This window comes from Mirounga leonina, unplaced genomic scaffold (genome assembly GCF_011800145.1).
Source record: "Mirounga leonina isolate KUSES-001 unplaced genomic scaffold, KU_Mleo_1.0 Mir_177, whole genome shotgun sequence".
In the NCBI taxonomy this organism is placed as follows: Eukaryota; Metazoa; Chordata; class Mammalia; order Carnivora; family Phocidae; genus Mirounga; species Mirounga leonina.
The window spans coordinates 3,617,011-3,644,825 of record NW_023270459.1 but is presented as its reverse complement, the minus strand read 5'-3'; the positions used below and the strand labels follow the sequence as shown (position 1 = coordinate 3,644,825).

The 27,815-nt window shown below is 38.1% G+C and overlaps 1 protein-coding gene and 1 pseudogene across 9 annotated transcripts; both read right to left on the bottom strand.

The window, feature by feature from the left end:
- On the bottom strand, positions 1-27,815 carry ZNF382 (zinc finger protein 382). Of its 9 annotated transcripts, none has more exons than XM_035023688.1 (5): positions 27,736-27,815; positions 25,504-25,577; positions 22,876-24,404; positions 22,512-22,607; positions 1-2,162 (listed from the first exon to the last, which is right to left on the bottom strand). In XM_035023688.1, exons 3-5 carry the CDS (start codon positions 23,012-23,014, stop codon positions 739-741), a joined length of 1,659 nt encoding a protein of 552 aa, XP_034879579.1. In that variant the 5' UTR covers positions 23,015-24,404; positions 25,504-25,577; positions 27,736-27,815; the 3' UTR covers positions 1-738. The 9 variants fall into 9 exon arrangements, with proteins under 9 accessions (XP_034879579.1, XP_034879585.1, XP_034879582.1 ...); XM_035023694.1 differs by having other exon boundaries at positions 1-2,159; XM_035023691.1 differs by having other exon boundaries at positions 22,876-23,027.
- Positions 9,382-13,802, bottom strand: LOC118022825 (annotated as a pseudogene).

Below are 27,815 nucleotides of genomic sequence, written 5' to 3'. Positions count from 1 at the left end.
TGAAAACAAGAGAAATGAACATATGTACACCAAAAAACAAATATATTCACAGAGGCATTATTTATTATGACCCTAAACTGTAAACAATGAAAAAGTCCATCAAGAGTAGATTGGATAAATTGTCATTTAATCATATGATGGAATTCTATATAGAATAGAAATAAGTGAACTGCTGCATGCACTAATGAGTCTTACAGACATAATGATGAATGAAACAAGCCATATATAAAAGAATACATGATGTATAATCCAATTTATATAAAGGTTCATAATAAGCAAAACCTAATTTATAATGTTAGAAGTCAGAACTGTGGTAAATTTTGAGGAGGTAACAACTAATTTTTATTTCATATTTCCAACGAGAAATACAGTTCACACTTCCTTTCTTTAAAACACCTCTGCTCACAGTGTGGTCCACAGACCACTGCCAGTTGGTCAACTCCTTATTAGTGGGTCACAACAAGGTATGTTTTGAAATTGAAAATAAGCAATTTTAAATGTTTGTAGAAACTTGACAGAGGAAGCTTATGCCTGCTGAATCTAATAATAAAAAATTTAGGGCAGTATTTTCAATGACTATTGTCATTTGTCTAGTCATTCTTTGTTATATAGGCTCAAAAACAGTAGGTAAATTTGTGGAATAGTACCTAAAACTGTTGAATATTATTATATTTGCAAGCTACATCATGTACAGGGTTTACTATGACTTCAAAAGTTTTTACCAAAAAGTCATATCCTTTACTGAATTCCCAAGGTTTCTACCTTGTGAGTTTTTTGATGAACAATGAGGTTTGACTTACAACTGAAGAACTTCCCACATTCTTTACATTCATACGGTTTCTCTCCTGTGTGAGTTTTCTGGTGGCGAATGAGGTTTGATTTCCTACTAAAGGCTTTCCCACACTGAGAACATCCATTGGATTTCTCTCCTGTATGTATTCTCTGATGAACAGTGAGGATTGCCTTCTGGCGGAAGGACTTCCCACATTCATTACAAATATACGGTTTTTCCCCAGTGTGAATTCTTTGATGGAGAGTGAGGGTTGTCTTTTGGCAGAAGGACTTCCCACATTCACTGCAAATATAGGGTTTCTCTCCTGTGTGAGTTCTCTGATGTACAGTGAGAGTTGTCTTCTGGATAAATGCCTTCCCACACTCATTACATTGATATGGTTTCTCTCCTGTGTGAGTTCTCTGATGATCAATGAGGTATGACTTCTTTCTAAAAGCACTTCCACACTGAGTACATTCATAGGCTTTCTCCCCTGTATGTGTTTTGTGATGTCTAGTGAGAGTTGCCTTCTGGCGGAAGGACTTCCCACAATCCATACAGATGTAGGGCTTCCCCTCTATATGTGTTTTCTCATGTAGAGTGAGGGCTGTCTTTTGACGGAAAGCTTTCCCACATTGATTGCAAACATAAGGTTTCTCACCTGTGTGAATTCGTTGATGTTCAATGAGATATGACTTCCTTCTAAAGTTATTCCCACAGTAAGGACACTGAAAGGGTTTCTCTTCTGTTTGAGATCTCTGATGCACGATAAAAACAGACTTCCTGCAGAGGAACTTCCCATATTTGCTGTATGCATGGGGTTTCTTCTCAATAAGAGTTTGTGAATGGGCACTGAGATTTGACTTTTCGATTAAGGCTATTCCATCTTTATTGTATTCAAAGGGTTTTTCTCCTCTGTGAGCTCGGGTATGTGTAAATAACATTCCTTTCATAAGGAAGGATCTTTCACATTCATTATGATCTAATGATTGCTCAGGAGTTTGAACCTTCTGATGTTGAATAAGCTCTTGTTTACCACTCAGACTCCTTTCTGTTTGTTTATAGAGATTCACTGTAGTATGAATTTTCTCATTCTTAGTATTGAGGAATGATTTCTCCCATCCATTACTCTCACCAAACTTCTCTCTTACAGGGCTTATATTTCTACTGACTAATTCCGAAATATTTTTTAAAACCTTTCCATCAGGCTTATATTCACGTAGCGATGTTTTTGAAATAATACGGTTCTTGCCTACAGTAAGTGTTTTCCCAAAAATATTACTTCTTTCCTTAACTAGTCTTTTGTGGTTGATGAATATGACTGATCTGGAGTGCCTGTCTTGGTATTCTTTGAACTTCACTAAAACATCTTCAGTTTTTCCATCTTCTTCTAGAAAAGAATAACAACATTGTAAGTTTTCACATAAATGTTATGGATTGGATGTATATACAAACAACCCATTGTGCAACTGTCAGCCTCACTATTGTGGTCTATACAAGGGCCAAAATAAAATACCTCTTCGTAGGGAAAATTCATATGACATAAACACAAATCCTGCTACACAGTTAAAATGAGGAAAAGTTGGCATAAGAAAAGAACACTCATATCTTTGGCATATTGTAAATATAAACTACGTTGAGCAGATATAATAAACACAAGGACAAGTAAACAGAAGACAAAGGATGATGAAAGTGGGATTGTTCTTGGAACAGGCAGATTCAGAAATAATGGAGTGAGCTTATTAAGGGTACTAACCAGTAAGCAAGGAAAATGTTCAGGTAGAAACGAAAGCCTAAATATTATTCCCTCATGCCTAAATATGTGTTATAAAATACTTCCATTTGTTTCTTCCTCACTTGCATGTAACCCATCCATGGCAAATGAACTTTCTCAAGCACTCCTTTCCTAATGTTGAGAGAAACACTATTTATAGCCTAGGCCCTAACTCTCCACACAACTTATTTTCTCTTGAAAGGGAAGACTTTCGGAAACCTATTTCCATTAGGAGTTGTAAAATAAACCAGACAACAAAGCATACTTGAAACATGAATATAATCACTGTTGTATTCTGACTGCTGTTACCATCGATTTATTCTTGCAGAGATGGTCAATAACTAAATTCTCCTGACCATCAGTTCTAACTTTTCCTCCTTTCATTTTCTGAATTACTTTTTCAGTTTTCAGGAAGGATGGGTTTAAGTTTTCCTCCCAATGCAGTAACATACCTTAACTCTGCTATTCCCTATGGGGAATGTGAAGGCCTAGATTCTTCAACTGTATGTTTACAGCACTGACCGACTCTAATATTTTTCTTTTCTTTTTTTTTAACTCTATTATTTTTCTTATAATTCTTGGCTATATCTGATTATTGTTCCCTTACTACCACCCATTTCTAGTAGGGTAATTTTAAATATGGATTCATCTTACCCTTGACTTGTGTCTTATTTATAATAGCCCTTAACTGGTAACTGCCCAAGTACTCATCAAAAGGTAATTGGTAATATTGTGTCATGTATGTATATAATGTGATACTACTTACCAATAAAAAAGAAAAAAATCTACTGATACACAATGGAAAGAGATGAATCTCATTTTTCAGAGTGAAAGCTTTATGCAAAAGAGTATATATTATAAAATTCCATTTATGTGCGGTTCTAGAACACACTAAAACTAATCTGTATTAGTAACTGGAGTAACATCATCTTTCTAAGGACCTTAACCACCTGCAGGGACATTCTACTATTCAATTTATTGAAAAGCCTTCATATATTATTTGTATCCTTTAATGTCGAATTTGTCTGAAATTAGATTATAATTATAGTCTGGACCATCCGTTTCAAGAACTCTTTCAACAACCTGCTCTTTTAATATGAATATTATATGTAAAATGCTCAATTTGATAATATTGCCTTCCCAACTAAAACTTATGCTCTTGGATGTCAATATTTTATTGACTATCTTCTGAATATATGTTAACACACGGTTATCTGAGATAAAGGGATGTGATCTTGGCATGTATATATATATTTATTTATTTATTTAAAAGATTTTATTTATTTATTTGAGAGAGACAGAGCACAAGCAGGGGGAGCAGCAGAGGCAGAGGGAGAAGCAGGCTCCCCGCCAAGCAGGGAGCCTGATGTGGGACTCGATCCCAGGACCCCTGGATCATGACATGAGCTGAAGGCAGATGCTTAACCGACTGAGCCACCCACGTGCCTCTTGGCATGTATATTTAAAAGAAATTATTGGGGCGCCTGGGTGGCTCAGTTGGTTAAGTGACTGCCTTCGGCTCAGGTCATGATCCTGGAGTCCCTGGATCGAGTCCCGCATCGGGCTCCCTGCTCGGCGGGGAGTCTGCTTCTCCCTCTGACCTTCCCCCCTCTCATGTGCTCTCTCATTCTCTCTCTGTCAAATAAATAAATAAATAAATAAATAAATAAATAAAGAAATAAAGAAATTATCATTAAATGATTTCTGAATGGATAGGAAAGATGTTTTCCTTGCATGGAATCAACGAAAGTTAGGTAACTATTGGATATCTAGCCTCTGTTACAAACTACAGTAATGAAAAGTAAAAGAACCTTTTTTGGGGGCAACTGTTCGGATGGGAAAAGAAGTTTGATCATACTAGAGAATGTGTCTGTTTGCAATTTACAGACATAAGTAGAATGTGAATGCAGAAAAAAAGGAATTGAACATGGTCTGGAGAAGTCAAGGATTTCACAGAGGAAGTGAAACTTGATCTTTTAACTAAATGATATACATATTGTATTGTATAGTAAAGAATATAACCTTGCCCAAAGAGACATCTGACATTAGCCTTTGGCTTCTGAGAAGTAATCTTCTAAGCCCTTGGAATATGTATTTGTTTGCCTGGGAGCGTTTGGCCAGCTAGTAAGTCACAATGTAATTTAGTGTGAGGTCTCTGAGCCACACCAAGAGTGTGATTTAGGGTGCGTGCTTTGGGTCAAACAGTATCAGCTTGACCTCTAAAGGGGCTGAAAACTGAGACTGGCTACATGTACAGTTAATCATGCCTATGTTATGGAGCCCCGAAATAAACTCTGGACAAGGGGCTCAGGTGATGCTTCCCTGGTTGGCAATATTCTGTATGTATTGTCACACCAGCAAGGTAGTTTTGCCCCTGATTCCACAGAGAGAGGTCTACTAAAAGCTTCATGTTTGATACTTTCCTGGACTCTGCCCTTTCTGCTTGACTGATTCTAATCTGTATTTTTTCTTCTGTAATAAACTGTTAATTGTGAACATAATAGCTTTCAGTAAGTTCCATGGATCCTTATAGCATATTGTTGATACTAGCAGTAGTCTTGGGGACCCCCGAACTGACAGCTGGTGTCAAAAGTGAGGGTGGTCTTGTGTATACTGTGCACGCTCTCGGACAAATAAAATCTTTTTAAAAAAAAAGATTATTTATTTGACATACAGAGAGAGATAGTGAGAGAGAGCGAGCACAAGCAGGGGGAGCGGCAGGCAGAGGGAGAGGGAAAAGCAGGCTCCCTGCTGAGCAAGGAGCCCGACACAGGGCTTGATCCCAGAATCATGACCCGAGCCGAAGGCAGCTGCTTAAGTGACTGAGCCACCCAGGTGCCCCATAATCTTTTTAAAAAATCAATAATCACAGGTATGACACAACTGATTGTTGTATTGATCTAGGAAGATCAAAATATACACTAGAGTTCAAATGAGAGAAGTGGGCTGAAAATGTCTATTTGAAAGCCATTCACATAAAAAACAAGAAAACCACAACTTGAGAATGGATCAGATTAGTTTACAGAACTTTTTTTTTTTTTTTTTTTTTTTAAGAGAGAGCATGCGGACGTGCAAGTGGGGAGGGGGATATGCAGAGGGAGAGGGCAAGAGAATCCCAAGCAGACTCTACGCTGAGTCCAGAGCCTGACACAAAGCTAGACCCCACAAGGAGACCAAAACCTGAGTGCCCTGAGTGGAAACCAAGAATCGGATCCTTAATCAACTGAACCACCCAGGTGCCCCAACTTATAGGACTCTTATAAAAGCAAGAACTGAAGATGAAGAAAGAGCCTTTAAGGATATCAACAAGAGACCACTGAAATAAAATCAATTTATTCAATAAATATTTATTTTCCTAGGCAATAAAGGAGGGAGGAAAAGAAATGAAGGTGTGAAAAGGCACTCAGGGAACTAGAATTAAAATGAGTTAGTTTTTTTTTTTACCCAAATCAAGGTGGGTAGGAATTAGGAATCTGAGCACTATGATATGGAACATGGAAACTTATTGGAAATAAAGTTATTTAAAAAAAGTGATAATAAAATTATCTTAGGTCCACAGCATATGGATTTTGAAATCTGATGGCAGGTGTCATGGTGAGAATAGGATGTAAGCCTGACTGCAAGAAACAGTTAAGACACTGCACAGGGAAAGAAAGGAAAGGAAATGAAAACTAAGAGGAAGATATATTAGACAATGATTTCTCTTTTTACTTTTTGGATAGATTTAAGACTGCCTATAAATAGGAGACCAAACAAAAGAAAAAAGAGGACTGAAATGTTAAAAACACGAAAAACAGGAAGGCCTAAACCAGCAGTTCCGTAAGTGTGATTTATGGACCTTAGTATATGAGATCCTTATGTGGGAGGCAGGGAGGGGGAGAGGTAGTCCATAAAAACTATTTTTGTTAATAACAACATTCCATCTGTCTTTTTAAGATGGGTGTCTGATTTGTACTTATGGAATTTTAATTTATGAGGGTGACTAACTGATGACATAGGCTGATGCCATTAAATGATCTTCCGTACATTTCCTCCTTTGTAGGGTCAAATGTAGGAACAGCAGGCTTGGTCAGGAGGCAGAAAGGAGAGAGGGGAAAGCCTATGCCAGAGCCTTTTATGGGACTTGCTTGCATGGGAAAGGGCAGGAGAAACAGTTTAGGATTGCTTTTTTGAACAGTGTTGGAGGCTATGGGTTACAGGGGTGGTCTTTAGTTGTATGTACCTGGCCCTGGGTGATTTAGGGCACGGGAAATGTTGGCTTGGTGTGTGAGACTTAGGTAAAGGAGATAGTTGAGGGTATGGACTTGGATTTGTTGGTTTTTATATGAAATGTGGGCTTACCAACAGGTTGTTTACTGTCTCTACGAATTAGCTAGCTCTGGGAGGGGCAATCTCTCCCCAGCCAGCAAGGCCCTCCAAAGTTGTCAAGACATCATAAAATATAGAAGATTAAAAATACGATTAATACAGTGGGTAAAATGCTGGCACATCAGCATAAATGAAAACAGTTGCACCAATCTATAATAGTAATCACTACATTTCTAATCCATAAGAAAAAAGATTTCATGTAAGACTGTTTTTGATAGAGCAGGAAAAAATCATTAATTTTATTAGATCTCCACCCTTGAGTACACATATTTTCAATATTCTGTGTGATGATTAAAGACGTATGCATAAAGCACTTCTGTTGCATACCAGAGTATAATGTATTTTGTGAGGAAAAGTACCGGTGTAATTAATTAACTGAATACAGGGCCCTCTGTCCCCTCCCGCTGCATCCAAAAACAGAATGTTCCTGTGAAACCTTTCATAAGCTGAAATGGCATAAAGTGAAGAAGCAACTACCATTAATTTATACAGAAAAATTTTTGAGCATTCCCAGATCCAAAAAATAACCTCTCTTCAGCTTTTCTGACACATCGTGCTAATGGACGTGCAAAATAAACTGAGGTAAAGCACAGATGCTCAAAGCTACGGCAGCCTGATGCTGAGATGCTGAGTGTAGTTCCGGGGAAGGAGCTTGGCAGTGCCTCTACAGCTCGCTGCAAAGCAAACACTGAGTGTTATTTTTGCTTTTCACCTTGTTTTGTAAAAGCAAAAATCCTCTTCGGATTTCTTTTGGTTAGTGAAAACAGGTACTAATGGAGGTCTTTAGTAAAACCAAAGTGGCAAAACATGAACTTTTAAAAAGCAGGGGATATCTGTATCTACTTTTGGTGGAACAGCATTTTTACTTGAGAGTACAACTGATTATTATTCAAACGTGGTTATCTGGTAGACATTTTCTTTTTTTTTTTTTTAAAGATTTTATTTATTTATTTGACAGAGAGAGACACAGTGAGAGAGGGAACACAAGCAAGGGGAGTGGGAGAAGAAGAAGCAGGCTTTCCGCAGAGAAGGGAGCCCGATGTGGGACCATGATCTGAGCCGAAGGCAGATGCTTACCGACTGAGCCACCCAGCCGCCCCTTTTTTTTTTTTTTTTTGCTTTTATTTATTTGTCGGAGGGAGAGAGAGCACAAGCAGGGGGAGTGGCAGGCAAATGGAGAAACAGGCTCCCCACTGAGCAAGGAGCCTGATGCAGGACTCCATCCAGGGACTCTGGGATTATGACCTCAGCCAAAGGCAGATACTTAACCGAATGAGCCACCCAGGCATCCTTCTGGTAGATATTTTCTTTTTCTTTTTTTTAAAGATTTTTATTTATTTATTTGAGAGAGAGAGAATGAGAGAGCACATGAGAGGGGGGAGGGTCAGAGGGAGAAGCAGGCTCCCTGCCAAGCAGGGAGCCCGATGCGGGACTCGATCCCGGGACTCCAGGATCATGACCTGAGCCCAAGGCAGTCGCTTAACCAACTGAGCCACCCAGGCGCCCCTGGTAGATATTTTCTTGAACAATGTGAGCCTGTTAATTCAAGGAAAACATATGCTAATATTTATAGCCAATGATAAAATTCAAGCTTTCAAATAAAGGTCATTATGTTGGAAAGCTTGTATTTGCTACTGTGAGCTTGTCAGCTTCCCAATTCTTAAGACTTTTCTGATAACATTTCTGATGACATTAACAAATGTAGCCTTTGGTGTTTTTTTAAAGTTAATATTATATATAGAAATATGTCAAAATTTGGAAGATGTTAGATGTCACTGAACTGTTACTTTCCAAATGATTAATACATAATATTACCAAAAAATGCATGGGTAAAATATCCATTTAAGTAGACCATTGGATTTTATGGGGTTTTTTTTGTTGTTGTAGTTGTTTTTTTTTTAGATGATGATTTGGGATGAAAAAAATAGCTCTGTTTTTTTTTTTTTAAGATTTTATTTATTTATTTGAGAGAGAGAGAGTGACAGAGATAGGGAGAAGAGAGCATGAACGGGGAGGAGAGGGAGAAGCAGCCTTCTCACTGAGCAGGGCACAAAAGTTCATTGTTATGGTTTCAGGTTCTATATTGCAACTAACTGTTCAGGAACTACCAATTGTTACATTTGGATGTAGTATTAATGAAGAATATCTATGACAGTCTAAAAAGGCGCTTAAAATATTTCTCATTCAGGGACACCTGGGTGGCTCAGTTGGTTAAGCATCTGCCTTGGGCTCAGGTCATGATCCCAGGATCCTGGGATTGAGTCCCGCATCAGGCTCCTTGCTCAGCAGGGAGCCTGCTTCTCTCTCTGCCTGCCACTTCCCCTGCTTGTGCTGGCTCTCTATTTCTCTCTCTCGCTCTCTGACAAATAAATAAAATCTTTAAAAAAATATTTCTCATTCAAACTACATATAATGCATGAAGGAAGGTTTTCTTCATATATTATGATTCAAACAACATTTTACAACAAATTGAATACAGAATCAGATGTGAAAATCAGCTATTTATTAAATAAATTTCAATTATGTAACAATTCCACTTTTGTCACTATTGTTTTTCTTTTGGGAAATAGTTATTTTTGTAAAAATATGATTTTATGTCAACATGTAATAAGTTTATTATTTTTATATTGTTTTAAAATGAATTAGTAAAAATTTTTTGTGTTAACTTCTAATAAGGTACACAGACACATGCACAAAGTTCTTTTAATCCTTAATAATTTTAAGAATATTAACAAGTCCCAAAACTAAAATGTTTGAGAAATTGCTTATCTAGATATCCAGATTCTGATAATGGCAAAGAAGTTAGTTTCAAAACAACCTTCCAGCTGATAACAATGATAAACTATGGACCAGCTGTAAAAGACCAACTTGTTTTAAAGAACTAAAGAGTGATCAAAAGCAGGCAGAAACTGAAGTGGATATAACATTTGAAAAGGAAGAAACCACACTACCTAAGATCTACATTTACCCAGGTTTTCCACTGTGGGCCCTGGTAGCTTGTGCAGCACACAAGGGATAGATAGATCTCTGGGAGAAAGCAGGAGTCATCCTGTGCAGAAAAATCTGAGATCAAGTTCAGGGCTACTAGAATAAATTGAGGAAAAAAACCTTAAGACAAAATCTGAGAATGGAAAAGTCATAGAAGGAAAACCCCAAAATTAGCATAAACCTCTCCTCAAAACCTTGGTTAACTGCATCTACAGGTCAAGACTGCAAGAAGCACAAAGGGAAAAGAAAGCTGGAGCACTGGGAGAATTGATTAAAGATTTCAGCAGCTGTTTAGCTCTGGAAAAATAGTTTTTAATACCAGTCCTGTGCCAAGTCAGAGGAACCTGGTGAGAGGAACCTTTGGTCTTTCTACTGAAACCCCAGAATGGCTAAAGCCTGCATCCCAGGACTAAGAGAAACACCATAAAACTAAAGGCAAAACTGAAACTGAAATAGAAATCATCTAAAAAACATAAAAGCAATCTTAAAAAGGAATCAGTGTGGGCCACCAGTAACTTAACTGCCTTCTGGGTGAAAACTCAATCTTCAGAGGAAGAAAAAGAATCCAGCATCTTGACAACATATTATCTACAAGGTTTTCCTGAGAAGAAACAGGAAAATACGACCAATAGAGAAGATAAAAAACAGTCAACAGAATCAGACTGATATATGTCCTCTACATTAAAATTACAAGATAAGGAATTTAAAATAACTGTAATAAATATGCTTACAAAATCTACAAGAAAAGATGGAAATATGGTTAAAGATGGAGAATTCAGGAGAGATAAGGAAATGCAAACTTTAAAAACCTTGTATCTTAAATGCAAAATTCATTGGATGAGTTTAACAGCATAGGAACATAAGAGAATGAAGAATCAGTACTTTGGAAGTCTGGTTAACAGAAATTACCCAAACTAAAAAAATATATATAAACTTCTTAATAAACTCTACAGAGAATAGGTTAAAATTATTTAAAATGTAATTGAGAATAGCACAGAAAAATAATTGTAGAAATACTGGACAAAGTTTCTTCAAATTTGCTCTAAAACAAGAACTCTGTGAATGTGCTAATTTACTTATTGGTTCTAACAGTTCTTCTTTTTTTTTTTTTTTAACTCAAATAAATAGTATTTTATTATTTACTAAGCTTCCCCTGCCAGGAAAAACAAAACAAACAAAACAATCCCCGCAAACTGTACCTTTAAAAATGCTTTGACATTTATAAGCAATTAAGTTATAGTCTAGATTCCAATCATGGACTGTAGTAAGGGCTAGCTACAATTTAGGCTCAAATAAATACTACCCATGTAAATTTTTATCATCCTGCATAAACTTGAGGTTGCAATGGTGGAGGAAGTTTATCATTTTCAACATTTTCAGAGTCACAAGCTGCTAAAGATTGATTTGGGGGTTTAATTTCAAGAGGATATTTCTCAACAATGTCTTGAACCTCTTTTGCAGTTCCATCCGTCCACTCTATTAGGTCTTTTTCAAGTTTCTTGGCTTCACTCATGATCCTCTTGCCCTTCATTCAACTGAGACAGAAGATCCAAGTTCTTATACATTTGCTTAACCCCTAAGCAAGCATCAGGAGACCAATTCTCAGATTCCTGCTTCCTGGGAGAAGTCTGGCCGGACATGTATAGATCAAAATCTTCCTGACTTAAATTCAAAGACTGAGCATCTAATTTCTCAATGAAAGCCACAGCACAGCACAGATTGGTGAAATAGCAGCCATCCTCCCCAGCCATCAATCGGCTTGGGTTGCAGAAGCGGGTGATATACTGGATATTGGACTGAAGGCGTAGGGGGTTGCCCTTCAAGACAATGTAGATTAGAGGTGGTAAAAAGTCATCAGCTGAGGCTGGCTCATTCTTGGTGATCTTAATGGCATTGAAGATGTGCTTGCTGCACTTGGTGATGCAGGCCAACTTATCTCAAGGTACACGCTTTGAATCCATTTCAATGATGTCTGTGATTGCTTTCACCACCATATCAGATACTTCTGAAATTTCTTCATTAACAGGGACACAAAGCATCTGAGGTGTAACCCAGTGCAGGGCTCTGATCCTCTTTTGAATAGTGAGATCTTTCTTCTCATCATCTGTAGTTTCTGGACAGAACACAAATTTATAGAGACGAGTCATAATGTACTTTTCGATCTGATCCATTATCTTCTCAACTCTTTCTGAAGGCACTTTTCCACGAGTCTGCATTCTTTCATCCACATTCTGGTAAAAATCCCGAGTACACTCTGACTGTTCCTCAATGCTTAAATCCCTTTTGTAATGCATTGTTTCCAAAAAACATCTTGGTCTGCTTATAGATTTCTTGGCCTGTCTTGTGGAAGGTCTTGAGAAATTATATGAACTCTTTAGACACTATCCGTTTCATTGCTGGCTTGCCGGTTTATGGAAGGACTGGGAGCTTTTGCTTCCTGAATTTCTGCCGTTTTTGATCCAACCCTGGATGAAGCACTGAGGAATTTCTTTACTGTGGTAACCTTGCAGATCTTCTCATTGGTTTTCTTTTCTTCAAACTTGGAAAACGTGAGGGACTGGGCCCCTGGGTCGCTCTGACTGCTGGCAAAGGCCTCTTCCTCCTCCTGCTGAAGTCGTTCTGCCAGTTCCCAATCCTCCTGAATTTGCTTCTGCCTTGCTTTGTGGTACTCTTCCCTCCAGCACTTGGAGCAGAAACCCTGCCAAGCAGGGTTGCCATAGTAACCACATCCTTTCTTGCAAAGGAGCTCTGGCTGATCCACATGAATTCCTCGGCGTTCAGACTTAAGGCTCATCTTCTTCCTGCTGGTCTGCGGCTCCACGGGCGTCGGGATCGCCGCTGTCCGCGGGTCGCTGGAGTGGGTCCCTGCTCCGCCAGTCCACAACCCGCCCTCTTGTCAGCCCGCCCTCTTTCCTCTAACAGTTCTTTTTGAGATTCCTTAGGATTTATTAGGTACACAATCATTTCACCTACAAATGAAGATAGCTCCCTTTCTAATTGCTAGCCTTTTAGTTTCTTTTTCTTGCCTTATTGTACTGACTTGTGTCTAGTACAATGTTTAATAGAAGTGGTGATAGTGGGCATCTTTTCTGTTTTGATCTCAGAGGAAAAGCATTCAGGCTTTCTACCTTGAGTATGATGGTGGCTATAAGTTTTTCAAAGATACCCTTAATGAAGCTGAGGAAATTCCTTTTGATTGCTAATCTGTTCTAAGGCTTTATAAAAGGAACTGAATTTAATTATTTTCCCATGCCTACTGAGATACTTTCATGGTTTTACTCCTTAATTTTTTTCTAGTTACATTAAGTGGCACCTCAGATCCTTGACTTTAGACCTCTTTTCACCTTTATATGGGGAATTACATAGATTGATTTTTTTTAAAGATTTATTTTAGAAAGACAGAACATGGGCATGAGGGGCAGAGGGAGAGAGAATATCAAGCAGACTCCGCACTGAGCATGAAGCCTGACGTGGGGCTCAATCTCACAACCCTGAGATCATGACCTGAGCCCAAACGAAGAGTTGGACACTTAACTGACTGTGCCTCTGATTTCTGAATATCAAATCATCTTTGCTTTCCTGGGATAAGCTCTTTTTAGTCATGAGGTTTTATCCTTTTAAAATATTGCTAGGTTCTGTTTTATATCTTATTAACGATTTTTTTCTAGCTTCATGATGTTGGTGTGTAGTTTTTTTATTTTTATAGTGCCTTTGGTTGTGGATAATGCTGGTGTTATAAAATGAGTTGGGAAGTGTCCTCTCCTACTCTATTTGTTGATATAAAATTACTTGTTTATTCCCTAGTTGTCCTTTTAATGTCTGTAGGATCTGTAGTGATGCAGCCTCTTTAATTTTTAATATTGGTAATTTGTGTCTTCTATTTCTTATTAGTATAAAAGTTATTAACCATATTAGCTATGGTTTATTAATTTTTTTAAAAAGATTTTATTTATTTATTTGAGACAGAGAGAATGAGAGAGAGAGAGCACATGAGAGGGGGGAGGGTCAGAGGCAGAAGCAGGCTCCCTGCCGAGCAGGGAGCCCGATGCGGGACTCGATCCAGGGACTCCAGGATCATGACCTGAGCCAAAGGCAGTCGCTTAACCAACTGAGCCACCCAGGCGCCCTGGTTTATTAATTTATCAATTATTTTAATGAATCAGCTTTTGGCTTCACTCATTTTCTCTGTTATTCTTCTGTTATATATTTCACTGATTTCTGTTTTAGTCTTTATTTTTTCCTTTTACTAACTTTTAAAAAAAAACTTTTCAAGTTTATTTAAGTAACTTCTACATCCAATGTGGGGCTTGAACTCCTGACCCTGAGATCAAGAGTTGCATGCTCTTTTTTTTTTTTTAATGTTTTATTTATTTATTCATGAGAGTCACAGAGAGAGAGAGAGGCAGAGGGAGAGGGAGAAGCAGGCTCCCCGCCTAGCAGGGAGCCCGATGCGGGACTTGATCCCAGGACCCTGGGATCATGACCTGAGCCGAAGGCAGATGCTTAACCATCTGAGCCACCCAGGCGCCCCAAGAGTTGCATGCTCTTCTGACTGAGCCAGCCAGGCACCCCTCCTTTTACTAACGTTTGAGTTTAATTTATTTTTCTTTTTCTAGTTACTTTGGGTGGCAGTTTAGATCCCTGATTTAAAAGGATAAAAAATTAAAATGCTGCTTTAGTTGCATCCCACAAATTTTGGTATATTGTTTTAATTATCATTCAAAGTATCTTTAAATTTACTTTAGGATTTCTTCTCTGATTCCTCTGATTTGGAAATGTGGTGATTAATTTCCTAATGTTTGGGAAATTTAGACATACATTTTTTAAAGATTGAAGTATAGTCGACACACAACATTACATTAGTTTTACACATAGAGATATTTTTGATTGAATTACAGTTGATCCTTGAACAATGTGAGGTTGGGGCACCAACCCCCCACACAGTTGAAAATCCATAAATAACATTTGACTCTCCCCAAAACTTAACTGCCAATAGCCTACTGTTGACCAATAACATAAACAGCACATATTCTGTATGTTATATGTATTATGTACTGTATTCTTAGAATAAAATTAGCAAGGGAAAATATTATTTAAAAAATCATAAGGACTGTTTTTATAAATACAGTACAGCACATACTGTATTTATTAAAAAAAAAAAAACACATATAAGTGGGCCTGCACTATTCAAACCTGTGTTGTTCAAGGCTCAAATATAATTCTGTTGTGGTCAGAGTCCATATTATGATTTCAGTTCTTTTCAATTTGTTGATACTTGTTTTATGACCCAGCATATATGGTCTTTCTTGGTGAATGTTCCATGTAAAATACTCTATAAAGATGAACTAGATACAAATGATTGTATAGTTTTTCAAGCATTCCATAACCTTATTGTTTTCTTTGTTCTGTCAATTACTGAGTGAGAGGTGTTTATATCTCAAGCTATAATTACATTGCTCCTTTCAGGTCTATCAGTTTTGTTTCATGTAGTTCATGCATTCTCAATGGGGGCTTCTCCCAAGGGAGCAAAACTTATAATGGGGAAATGAAAAAAGGTTTCTTAGATATTATAATAGTCTGTGGCCCTCCAAATGGCAACAGAACATAGATTATGGTATTGAAATTTAATGGGGGGCAATTAGAAAAAAAATCTCTAAAAATACTCTCTAGGGGAGTGATAATGATAAAAAGCTGAGAAACACTGATGTATTTTGAAGCTCTGTTAGAACTGTTATGACTTCGGGGCGCCTGGGTGGCTCAGTCGTTAAGCGTCTGCCTTCGGCTCAGGTCGTGATCCCAGGGTCCTGGGATCGAGTCCCACGTCGGGCTCCCTGCTCTGCGGGAAGCCTGCTTCTCCCTCTCCCACTCCCCCTGCTTGTGTTTCCTCTCTTGCTGTGTCTGTACCTCTCTCTGTTAAATAAATAAATAAAATCTTGGAAAAAAAAAAGAACTGTTATGACTTCTAATGAAGTGTCTCTATCACTGTAATATTCTGTATTCTGAAATCTACTTGGATGTATAGCCACTCCAACTTTCTACATGCTTAGTGTTTGCATGTGTAATAGAGTCTGATTCCATTTTTGAGGTCTTACTGCTGACATCTTCCTAGACCTGTCTTTCTTTTTTCCCCTCTTGCCCCACACCTGGGCAAGCCAGTAAGAGAGCTTTTATGCTCTTTCTGTTGGTGCTGGCAGAAAGTTTAAACTATGCAATCACTAGCCCACATGTAGAACCCTCACCTAACCTACCCCCCAACCACAATAAACACGAAACCCAGACACACCCTCTTGCACTCACAAGCCATTTTAGGACCAGTCTGGGAATCTTCCTTGCTCTTCCCAGAAAGCCTCATTATGTCAGATTTTAGTCCTGACATCTGAAGTCAAATTTTGGGTGAGTGGGATAGGTTGTTAATTTCATCCTCACTTTGGGCAACCACAAGAGAGTATGATATATATTTTTCATGTTTTTATGTTTCACCTTCCTGTGTCTTTATATTTAATATTTTTAATATACATCACATAGTTGGGTCTTCCTTTTCATTTCAGATATTAAATCGTCATCTTTAGATGTTTCATTTGGTTATTTCTATCTTTGCTATCTTGCCTCATTATGTTCATTTTTGCTTTACATCCCTTATGATATTGAGGTCATTTATAATGACTCTTTTAGCATCCTTGTCTGCAAATTCCACCACCTCTACCTTTTTTAGGTCTGATTTTGTTGACTTAGTTTTGTGGGTTTTTTTTAATTGACTGATTTGTTCCCCCTGTTTATGGGTCATATTTTCCTTCTTCTTCATATGTTTAATAATTTTTTATTGGATATCAGACATTATCAGTTTAATGTTGTTGAGTTTAACACATGTTGTATTTTTATAAAGAGTAGTGTCCTTTTACTGGCATTCCGTGGCAGCCATAGAGTTGCCCACACGACCTCCCTTCAGGAGAGAACTTGCCATTCACGTGCAAGAAGTGTAGTTACTTGGTGCCTGGGTGGCTCAGTTGGTTAAGTGTCTGCCTTTGGCCCAGGTCATGATCCCAGGATCCTGGGATTGAGCCCCACATTGGGCTCCCTGCTCAGTAGGGAGCCTGCCTCTCCCTCTCTCTCTGCTGCTCCCCCTGCTTGTGCTCTCTTACTCACTCTCTCAACTAAATAAAATCTTAAAAAAAAAAAAAAAAGGAAGTGTAGTTACCTGACAGCCTGCAATTATTAGCATCTTCAGGATACTCTTCAGATGATGAATCAAACAAGAGTTTCCCCAGGAAGTTCCCATCCAAAGACTGAACAGTGAGAAGATACTAGAGGCTGGCTATTCTCTCCATGGGGGACTCCTCAGATGGACAGTCTTTGCTTCAGACCAGTTAGGTTGGTTAAGACTTTGTCAGGTCTGCACAATGGTCTGAGGCTCTCCCTGCCCAAACCTGTTAGCATCTCCCTCTTTCCTTCCATAGGTTCCAGATCTGTATCATGATCTAATGGCTTTCTATGTTCAATCTTACTTTCTTCTCCTTTATATTTCATAGATGTACCTCTAAGAAATCTATTATACTCCTAACTCTATCTCAGTATCTCCATTCTAGAGGACCCAACAGATACATAGCAATTATTTTTGGGTTGGTTTAATCCTTTTGATGCTTTTGTTTAAGCTCTTTTTAAAAAAATTTTTAAAAAGATTTTATTTATTTGAGAGAGAGAAAACACGCATGGGGGAGAGGGCAGAGGGAGAAGCCAACTCCCCGCTGAGTAGAGAGCCCAATGCGGGGCTTGATCCCAGGATACCAGGATCATGACATGAGCTGAAGGCAGACGCTTAGCCGACTGAGCCACCGGGCACCCATTTAAGCTCTTTTATGGCAAATCTTGCAAAGTCTTTAACCTATGGCTAATCTAGCCCCATTTATTAGGTGTGGCCTTCCTAGGGTGTCTATCTAACATCCTCTATCAACAAGTTCTCTCCATTCTGGCTCGAAAGAAATAAAATGATTCTTTGTACAGGAGGCTATGGGGATTGTTCATCTTACAACACCATGGTAGTTGTATTTTCCTTAGAACATGTCTTTGTCTAGTCTCACAGAGTTTCACCTATACATGTGCAGGCTTATATTTAGCCAAAGACTCAAGGAGAAACTTTTCCAGATTTGGGGAACTCTTTTTCTGCATAGCTCACTTCTTTTGGGAAGTATGTCCTGGAAATTTTAGCCACCTCAATCTCCTTGAATGCCAAGGTCAGTCTCCTCAAGTCAGTAAAATTGCCAGGTTCTTTTTGGATTCCTTTCTCTGTACTGTAGTCTGGAAGCTGCTTTCAGATGAAAGCCTGGGATGAGGTAGGGCTCATCTCATTTGTTTCTCTTCTCTCAGGAATCCAGGCCTGTGCTGCCTGTTGTTCAATATCTGAAAATAGTTTTGTCCAGTTTTCTTTTTGTTTCCTGTAAGAGTGTAATTCCAGACTCTGTTACTTCCTCAGGGCTGGAAGCAGAAGTCTTGAATTATAAAAATGCAGGCCCAGATGACTTAACAGTGATTTTCATCAAACATTTAAGGAAGCAGTAATACCAATATTACACAAATCCTATAAGAAAACAGATGAAGAGGGAACACCCCCTGTTTGATATTACTGACACAATTCTGATACAAAAACTTTTCAAGGACATTACAAGAAAACTACAGATCACTATCCTTGGTAAAATCATGCATAAAAACTTGCTAGAAAATTAGCAAACCAATATTAGTAATCTAGAAGCAGGATATAATACATCTTGTCCAATTGGGGTTCATCCCAGAAGTCCAAATTTGGTTTAAAATTCAAATTAATTAATGTCATATACATAGTAATAGATTAAGGAAGAAAGATCATATGATCATCTCAACAGGTGTAGAAAAAGTATGTTAAAAACAACATTCATGGGGCGCCTGGGTGGCTCAGTCGGTTAAGCGGCTGCCCTCGGTTCAGGTCATGATCCCAGGGTCCTAGGATCGAGCCCCGCGTCGGCCTCCCTGCTCAGTGGAGAGTCTGCTTCTCCCTCTCCCTCTGCCTGCCTCTCTGCCTACTTGTGCTCTCTGTCGAATAAATAAATAAAATCTTTAAAAAAACAACAACAACAACAAAAACAACATTCATAATTAAAACAATCAGAAAACTAGGAAAAGAACTTCCAGAATTTAATAAAGAGCACTTATGAAAAGCCTACAGTTAATATTAGGCTCAAGAATGAAATATTAAATGTCTTCCTTCTAAATTTAGTGAACTGATAAGAATGCTCACTGTCACCACTTCTATTCAACATTGTACTGTAGATCCTAATCAGTACAACAGAGTAAGAAAAAGAAATGAAAGCAGTAACATATACAAATGTAGAAGTAAAATATCTCTTTTCTACAAGGCATGTTTTGTATTCCAAAAACTAAAGGAATATACCAAAACAAACAAGGGACAACAGCAACAACAATAAAACTTAAGTAATAGGTAGAATACAGTAAGTAGAAGTATGCAAAATCAATATATAAAAATCAATTGTGGGTACGTACATTAACAACAAACTGGAAAAAGAAATTTTAAATATCCTACTATTTACATTGGCATTAAAATATTAAAAGATTAGACACAATGAAATATGTATAAGACCTCTATACTAGAAATAATAAGATATTGCTTACAGGAAGTACAGAAGCTAACTAAAATAGAAAGATATAGTATAGTCATGATCTGGAAGACTCAGTATTGCTAAGATGTTTGTTCTCACCAATAAAAATCCCAGCACATTTGTTTAAAGAGATTAAGAAGTTGATTCTAAAATGTATTTGAAAAAGAAAATGACCCAGAATAGCTAAAACAATTTTTAAGAGAAGAAAGTTAAAAGACTTACTATGACTTGAAGACTTATTAGAAAGTTCCAATAATCAAAGACCAGGTAGTACTGGCAATAGGACTTAAAACATAGCAAAGGAAAGAACAGTCTAAAAATACACTGACACAAATATAATCAAACAATTTTTTGATAAGATCACCAAGCAATTTAATTTAATTTAACAAGTGACGGGAGAAATTGGTATCTATATGGAAGAAAGTAGACCTTCGGCCCTTACCTCACATCATAAACCAAACTTAACATGAGATGGGCTATAGAATTAATAAAAATAGCAAAATATTCATAACATTTTTAGAAGAAAATATAGGAAACTATCATCACAACCTAGTAGAAGGAAAATATTTGAGAGGTCAAAGAATTATAAAAGATGATGAAATCCAGTTTATATAATTATAAAATTATAAAAGATGATGAAATCCAGTTTATATAATTTTTTTTTCTTTTTTCTTTTAGATTTTATTTATTTATTTGACAGAGAGAGAGATAGCGAGAGCAGGAACACAAGCAGGGGAGTGGGAGAGGGAGAAGCAGGCTTCCTGCCGAGCAGGGAGCCCGATGTGGGACTCGATCCCAGGACCCTGGGATCATGACCTGAGCCGAAGGCAGACGCCTAACGACTGAGCCACCCAGGAGCCCCAATTTATATAATTTTTATAATTATATAAACTGGATTTCATCAGAGTTAAAAATTTGTGCTTATTGAAAGACATCGTTAAAATAAATAGGCAAGTCATAGACCTGAAGAAATATTCAGAATACCTACATCAAACAAAAGACTTCTATCCAGTATATGTAAAGAATTCCTACTACTTGAGGAAAAAATATAGTACCCAATAAAAATGGGCAGAACATTTGAATAGGCACCTCTGAAGAAGCACTTGAAAAAGTTCTCAACATCATCAATCATTAAGAGATATCTAAATTAAAACTGCAAAGATATACTACCATACACTTCTGTATGACCAAAATGAAAATATTGATAACATCAAATACAGAAGAGATGGTGGGACAATCAAAATTCTCACACATTTCTGGTAAAAGTTTAAAATGGTACAGTAACTTTTAAAAGCTGACAGTTTCTTAAAAAAGTGAAATATACACCTGCCTAATGAATGAGTGATACCACCTGCTAGGTGTTTACTGAGGAGAAATAAAAACGTATGTCCACATAAAGATGTTTACAAGAATGTTCACAATACCTTTATTCATAATGGCCCCAAACTGGAACATTTCAAATGTCTATGAACTGGAGATGTATAAACAAACTGGTATAAACTGAATACTATTCTATAATTAAAAGAAACTACCTAAACTACTGCAAAAACATGTGTATGTCTCTCACACGTTAAGCTGAGTTAAAGAAAATAGATATGAAAAAGGTCTAGGATAGACAAAACTAATCTATGCTGGTAGAAATCACAAGTGTGATTGTCCTAGTGGAAGGGACGGACTTGGAAGAGGCCTGAAGGCCTCTTTATATTGGGTGTGACATACATGGGTTTATGCTTCTGTCAGAACTCGAAGGACTTCACACTTAAGATCTCCACGTACATTATACCTACAAAGCATGGAGTAGATTCTTGGCAAAGTAACAGCAGTCAGTATATCTATAAACAATAAGGCAAACAAGGAAAGAACTTACATGAGGAGTGATAGTCAAAATCAAAACTTAGATTTTAGAGGCATGGAAATCAGTCATGTATAAGCATGTCAAAGATTTCAGGCCTTTAAAAAGAGATCCCTAATAAGACTTCAACTATTTAAAAAAACCTAAAAACCCAATATAGAAAATAACAGGTGTTGGTGAGGATGTGGAGAAATTGGAACTCTTGTGTATGTTACTGGGAATGTAAAATGGTGTAGCCATTATGGAAAACAGTATGGCAGGTCCTCAAAACATTAAACACAGAATTACTGTATATTCCATCAATTCTCCTTCTGAGTATATACCAAAAAGGCTGAAAGCAAAGACTCAAGTAGATATTTGTACACTCATGTTCATAGCAGCATTATTCAGAGTAGCCAAAAGGTAGAAGCAACTCAAGTGTCCACTGGATAAGCAAAATATGATATACACATACAATTGGAATATTACTCAGCCTTAAAAAGGAAGGACATTCTGATATACTATAATATGAGTAGACCTTGAGGACATTATGTTAAATGAAAAAAGCTAATCACAAAAAATACAAATACCACATGACTCCACTTACATGCAGTACCTATGTAGATAAATTCATAGGGACAAAGTAGAATGGTGGTTGCCAGAGGCTAAGGGGAGAAGGTAACGGGGAGATATTTTTTAATGAGTATAGTTTTCTTTTTTTTTTTTAAGATTTTATTTATTTATTTGAGAGAGAGAGAGAGAGCACAAGCAGGGGGAGTGGCAGAGGGAGAGGGAGAAGCAGGCTTCCCGCTGAGCAGGGAGCCCAATGTGGGGCTTGATCCCAGGACACTGAGATCATGACCTGAGCCGAAGGCAGCTGCTTAACAACTGAACCACCCAGGTGCCCAGAGTACAGTTTTAGTTCTAAAACATGAAAAGCGTTCTGGAGATGGATGGTGGTGACAGTTGCACAATGTAAATGTACTTAATGCCACTGAACTATATGCTTAAAAATGGTTAAGATAATAAGTTTTATGTTATGTGTATTTTACCACAATTAAAAAAATAGATCCCTCAAAACATTCAAAGGTGTCAACTACCTGAGTCCACTGGATTTTATCTTTACAGACTCACCAAGGTAGCTCTGACTTGGAAAAATTTTCTCTGTTGTCCATAGTTCTTCTCCTTGCTCCAACTTGCGGATCATATCAGGCTTAGTCATGTGAAACCCTGGTAATAAAAAATGAGACTTGGTCTAAGCTGCTTGGGCTTCAAAACTATTGAAAGAAGAGAAAGATATAGCTCTAAGGTGACAGACGATGTACACATTAACATCTTACCAAGTTAATACCCTGCACTAGGCATGTGAGGACATAATCACACTATCTGGTAACAAAAAGGGATTCATCACCTCTGATGTCTGAAATTCAAAGTTCCATATGCTTTAGAAATCCTTGAAAGATGTATAATGTTGAAAGATTCAAGGAATTTTCCTTACCAACAGAGATGAGGTGGCAGTAGTTTTCCAACGTGACATCCCTGTAGAGGGCCTTCTGTCCAGGATCCAGTTGCTGCCACTCCTCCTGGGTGAAGTCCACAGTCACATCCTTGAATGACACTGATCCCTGTAAGGGCATACTCTAGTTCATCCTAAAGTGATTGGAACTAGTGAGAACTAGATATTGGAGACCATGTCAGTGGTCAGACTAGTTTTCTTATTTTGTGTTTTCTATTGTAGAAAATTCTCTCTGATAATACATTCTGTATTTACTTACTATCTCATGCTAAAAATATATAAGATTATACTATTTGCCTTAAATGTGACTGGTTGCCTGGTGGACCAAAATGAATAAAACCCTGGCCTTGCTCATGAGAAGTTACAGGTTAAGTGAGAGGCATACATATAAATACATATACCCAAGAGATATTACAGATGAATGACAGAAATATGTACAAGGGAAAGTGCTATGAAGTGAAGAAAAATTTCATTTTGTATTCCAAGGCTTCACTGAGAACATCAAAATTTTGTCCTCACAATGAATTTGCTTTGTACAGGGCATCAGCTTTTAAAATTCATGAGGAGAGGAAAATTAGTTAGTAAATTGAGGAAACAGCAAAAGACACGGTATGTTAAGATTCTTTGAGCTCTAAGAAGAAAAACATATAATGAGCTAGGCAGTGCGCATGTTTATCAAATAATACTAAATTCTTTCCTACAGAGCAGTGGTCTTAAAAATGTACTGAGAACGCTCTCAACATATTTATATTTATTTATAAGTCATCAGTCAGCAATAATGGCAATCCACAGAGTTGATGATCTGCTCTTGAATGCAATCTGTTAGTATTTTCCTCCCTTCCGATACACTGTCTTATACATTCCATTCTAATGCGTACCCCACTTTGCTTGGTCTGCTGCTTTGTGGAGTATAAAGAAATATTAAATAGCACATATGTTATCTGATAAAATTTGTACTTTAGAGGCAATACTCTTGAAGACCGGAGAAGGCTTGAGGTGTGTTAAGTGGGAAAGACAATTAAGTAACCATTGTTAGAGATGTTTCCTAGATTAAGGTGATATTAGTGGTCTAGAGAGGGGAAAACTGGTTAGTGTATAATGGGTTGCAACAGAATTGGTCATAAATTGGTTGTAGAGTGGAAAAAAGAGGCATAGCTCTTGGGTTACCTGCATAGGCAAGTGGGGAGGTGCTGAGACTAGAAAATGGAAATGGAAAACAGAAGAAAGAATAAGCTGGACCAAAGGAGGTAATGAAGTAGACCTTGGAAATGTACTTGAAGTGTCTAAGGGACATTCAGGTGGTCATAACTTTTGGAGATTGGATATATGATTCTGACACTCTGAATAGAAGTCTAGGATGGAGAGAGGTATTTGAGAGTCACTAGAATTAGATCAGTATAACCTTTAGAGTGGATCTGTGCATAGAGAAAAAGAGACAGTGAAGAGAAGAGAACCAACTGGCATCTGGGGAAAATCAGTATTTTGAAGATGGGCGGATGAAGAGGAATTTTCTGAAAGACATGAAAACAGGAAAAAGTACCACCTTTGATTCAAAGTAGAATGTTTCAAGAATGGACTAGCATATGCATTTCATTCTGCTGCACCCACATATGAAAAATTGGAAGAAACTAAAAAGATAAGAATAAATCTGTAACAGCATTGAAATACTGGAAAGGTTTTCACTGGCCGGCCACCGTTTGTACGAATTGGATAAAATGCACAGGAGGATCACAGGGGAGAATGCAAAATCACAATTTTCTGTACAAGCTTGCAAGCCAATCTCTATCTTGGAAACCTCACACAACAAGACATCTTACCACAAGCTAATGATGTAATTTACCAATTCTACCTCCCACTGTATCATTGCAAAACCTAGGTGAGTGGAGATGATCAAAGTTTTTCCATGTCTGCTCCTTGACTCCTCACAACTTAGATCTCAAATCAGTGTCTAGACAAGATAGATTCATTAAAGATGGATAGATTCAGTAAAGTAATATATTCCCTTTTTTATTTTATTTTATTTATTTTATTTTTATTTATTTGACACAGAGAGAGCACAAGTAGGCAGAGCGGCAGGCAGAGAGAGAGGGAGAAGCAGGTTTCCCGCCGAGCAGGGAGCCCGATGCGGGGCTCGATCCCAGGACCCTGGGATCATGACCCGAGCCGAAGGCAGATGCTTAACGACTGAGCCACCCAGGCACCCCGATATATTCCCTTTTTAATCAAAATAATACATTTCTGTTCCAGCAGTACTTTTGTGAGAAGACTAAGAAAGGAGATGATGAATAATATACCAAGTCAGTATGTAAACATTGGCTACAACAAGAAGATACACATGGGAAAGGCTTATGTTTATCTGGTTGGAATAAGAAAAACTGGGAACAGGTCTGTAACTAGGTAGGGAAGGTGAGGAACGTAGGATGCACAATTTAGGGATGCACAACCCTATGAGCACTCCTTACATTTTGCACTTAGGCCACTTGCTTGCCCTACTGGAGACCAGTTTCATGGAAGCAAATGCCAACATCCCGGAAATTTAAGGACAGGGAAGCAAATGTTTATATCACCTGAAAACAACTTATTTCAGAAAGAGAGGAAACATCATCTCACCTGAGGCATGGCTTTGAGATTTGCAAGAGATGAACCTTCTCTTTTGAGCCTTTCTTTTGGAAAAGGGAAGAATCCTGAGAAGGCAGAGATGGGAGGATACAAAGAGCCATGTGAAACCATATTTGACTTAGATCTCCCAGAATAATTCAGTTAAATCTGCATCAATTTTCACTGTTTCAGCACTTGCCCACTCTGTGTACCCACACATATCCAAGCTGGAGGTTAGTGGGGAAAAGGGCAATTCCTGCTCCCTAACCACAAGAAACCTAGTCTCTTCATGAATTAGAATGGATCTGGGCAATCTGTCATTGCTGGAGAGAGAGAGGGAACATTGTGCTTTTCCCTCTGCAGCTCTACCTTCCATTTCCCATGGAAGACAGGTTTGTCATGTATTTCCAAATAGTTCTTCATGGGATTTCTACCAATTTACACTGTTAGTATCAGCACAGAATACCTCCCCACACCCTGATGAATGCCGTTGATAATAAATTTTTAATCTCTGCCTATCAGATATATATTGTAGTTCTAGCTTACATATTTCTTATTATGAGAGAATAAGCTCCTTTTATTTCTTTTCTATGATGGCATCTTCTTATAATGTCTATTTTTCTCATATGTTTTAATTTCCTAATTGATATTATCTTCCTTTTTTATTTAGTAAACCCTTTATTTTAAATTGCAAATAATTTTTCTTAGTTGCTCATATGACTATTAAAGTGTTTTTACCTTGTGAAGTTTTTTTGTTGTATGTTTTCTTGTTTAGCAATACTACATATTATGTAATCCATATTTTTTCAATTAATGTGAAATGCGATCTCTATCATATATTACATATCCCTATATGCTTGAGAATCTCTGAACTCTAAGTTCCTTTACTTAATCTTTATTGATTCACCTGTATCACACTAATTAATAAGCATAATTAATTATTGAAAATTAACTTATTATTTACTTATAGCTAATTTAAGGATTAACTATTGAACAACACTTTTTAGTAGTACAGGTATGGAACTAGAAAAGAAATTGATCCTTCCACTCTATAGGCTTCCTGAAGAGAAGATGATACAATGCTAAGTGAAGTCTGAAGTTTTGACTGCTACAGTGAATGTTTTAATTAGCAAACTATTTTAACTATTAAAATGAGACTGACCTTGTGATTAAAAGTATACCAAATACTTTTTAATCTTGGAATGCCTGAAGAAGCTATTGACCCTACCACTGATTTCATCCAGAAGCAGGAAACTTCACTCATACATCAGTGTTGAAAGTACTAGTTATGAGCAAAGATTGTTTTTTACTGCTTGCTATTCACAGAACACTATTAATTTCAACACATTGGTTTTAGTTCACATAGTGTTTCCCTGTAATGAATCTTACCATCTGGGGAATGAAATCTTACCTCTTCCTTTCCAATACTTATACCTCTATTTGCTAAACTGCTATTGAGGTACAATTTTGGAGACAGGCTTAACGACCACTCTTCAGATAATCAAATCTTAAACACCCAACTAAACAGTGGTCATGCACAGTTTCTCAATCACAAAACCATCACAAATAATAACAGTAGGTTACAAACACATGCACAGTTACATTCAACCAAACTTACTTCAGAAAACCACCATCTCACAGTACCCATATGTCATTCTACATGCACATTGCATAATTCCAGGCAAAGTCACAAAATCACTTTCGCTTCTCCATAGTCACCTATAGTATCAAGCAGGACTCCCACCTACTCTAAAATTAGACACGTAAGGAGGAAACCCGAGGCAGCAACACAACTCTGTCCACTTTTCACACACATTCGGTCCCAACATCTCTCAGAGTAGCAGGCACCCAAAACGCAGCAGGTTGGGCACAGGAGGCCGCCTCAATTCGGTACACACACACACACACACACACACAGCGCCCGCTGTTTGAGGCCCCGCTCCCAGCGATGGAGCTTCCTCGGGGTCAAAACAGACAAAACCCTCCCCGCGCGGAGCTCGCTTCAGGTCAAACTCGATTGTCACCCTCAGGGTCACGCCCACGGACCACGCCCGAGGCCCCGCTCGCACAGATCCGAGTGTCTGGTTACCGTGGGCTCAGTTCCGGTTCCCTCCTCAGAATTACCAGGCCCGCTTGAACTCCCTGTTTCCTCCCTGGCCTCCCCTCCGCGACCGGCTCCCTAGTCTGCCCTCCCGGTCCGAGCTCCGGGTTCCCGCCTCCTCAGAGCCCCTAGGACCTACCAACCTCACCCCCGGCCAAGGATCAGTCATCTGCGCCTGCGCACTCCCGCGTGGGCCGGAGTTCCCAGGAGTCCACGGGGCGGC

What these genes read in the sequence shown, in the direction of transcription:
- ZNF382 (XM_035023688.1), bottom strand. Translation starts at nt 23,014, where the DNA reads ATGCCCTTACAGGGATCAGTGTCATTCAAGGATGTGACTGTGGACTTC. An exon ending in CTGCCACCTCATCTCTGTTG is followed by an intron (nt 22,608 to 22,875) that starts GTAAGGAAAATT and finishes TTTTATTACCAG; the next exon opens with GGTTTCACATGACTAAGCCT. An exon ending in TCCAAGTCAGAGCTACCTTG is followed by an intron (nt 2,163 to 22,511) that starts GTGAGTCTGTAA and finishes ATTCTTTTCTAG; the next exon opens with AAGAAGATGGAAAAACTGAA.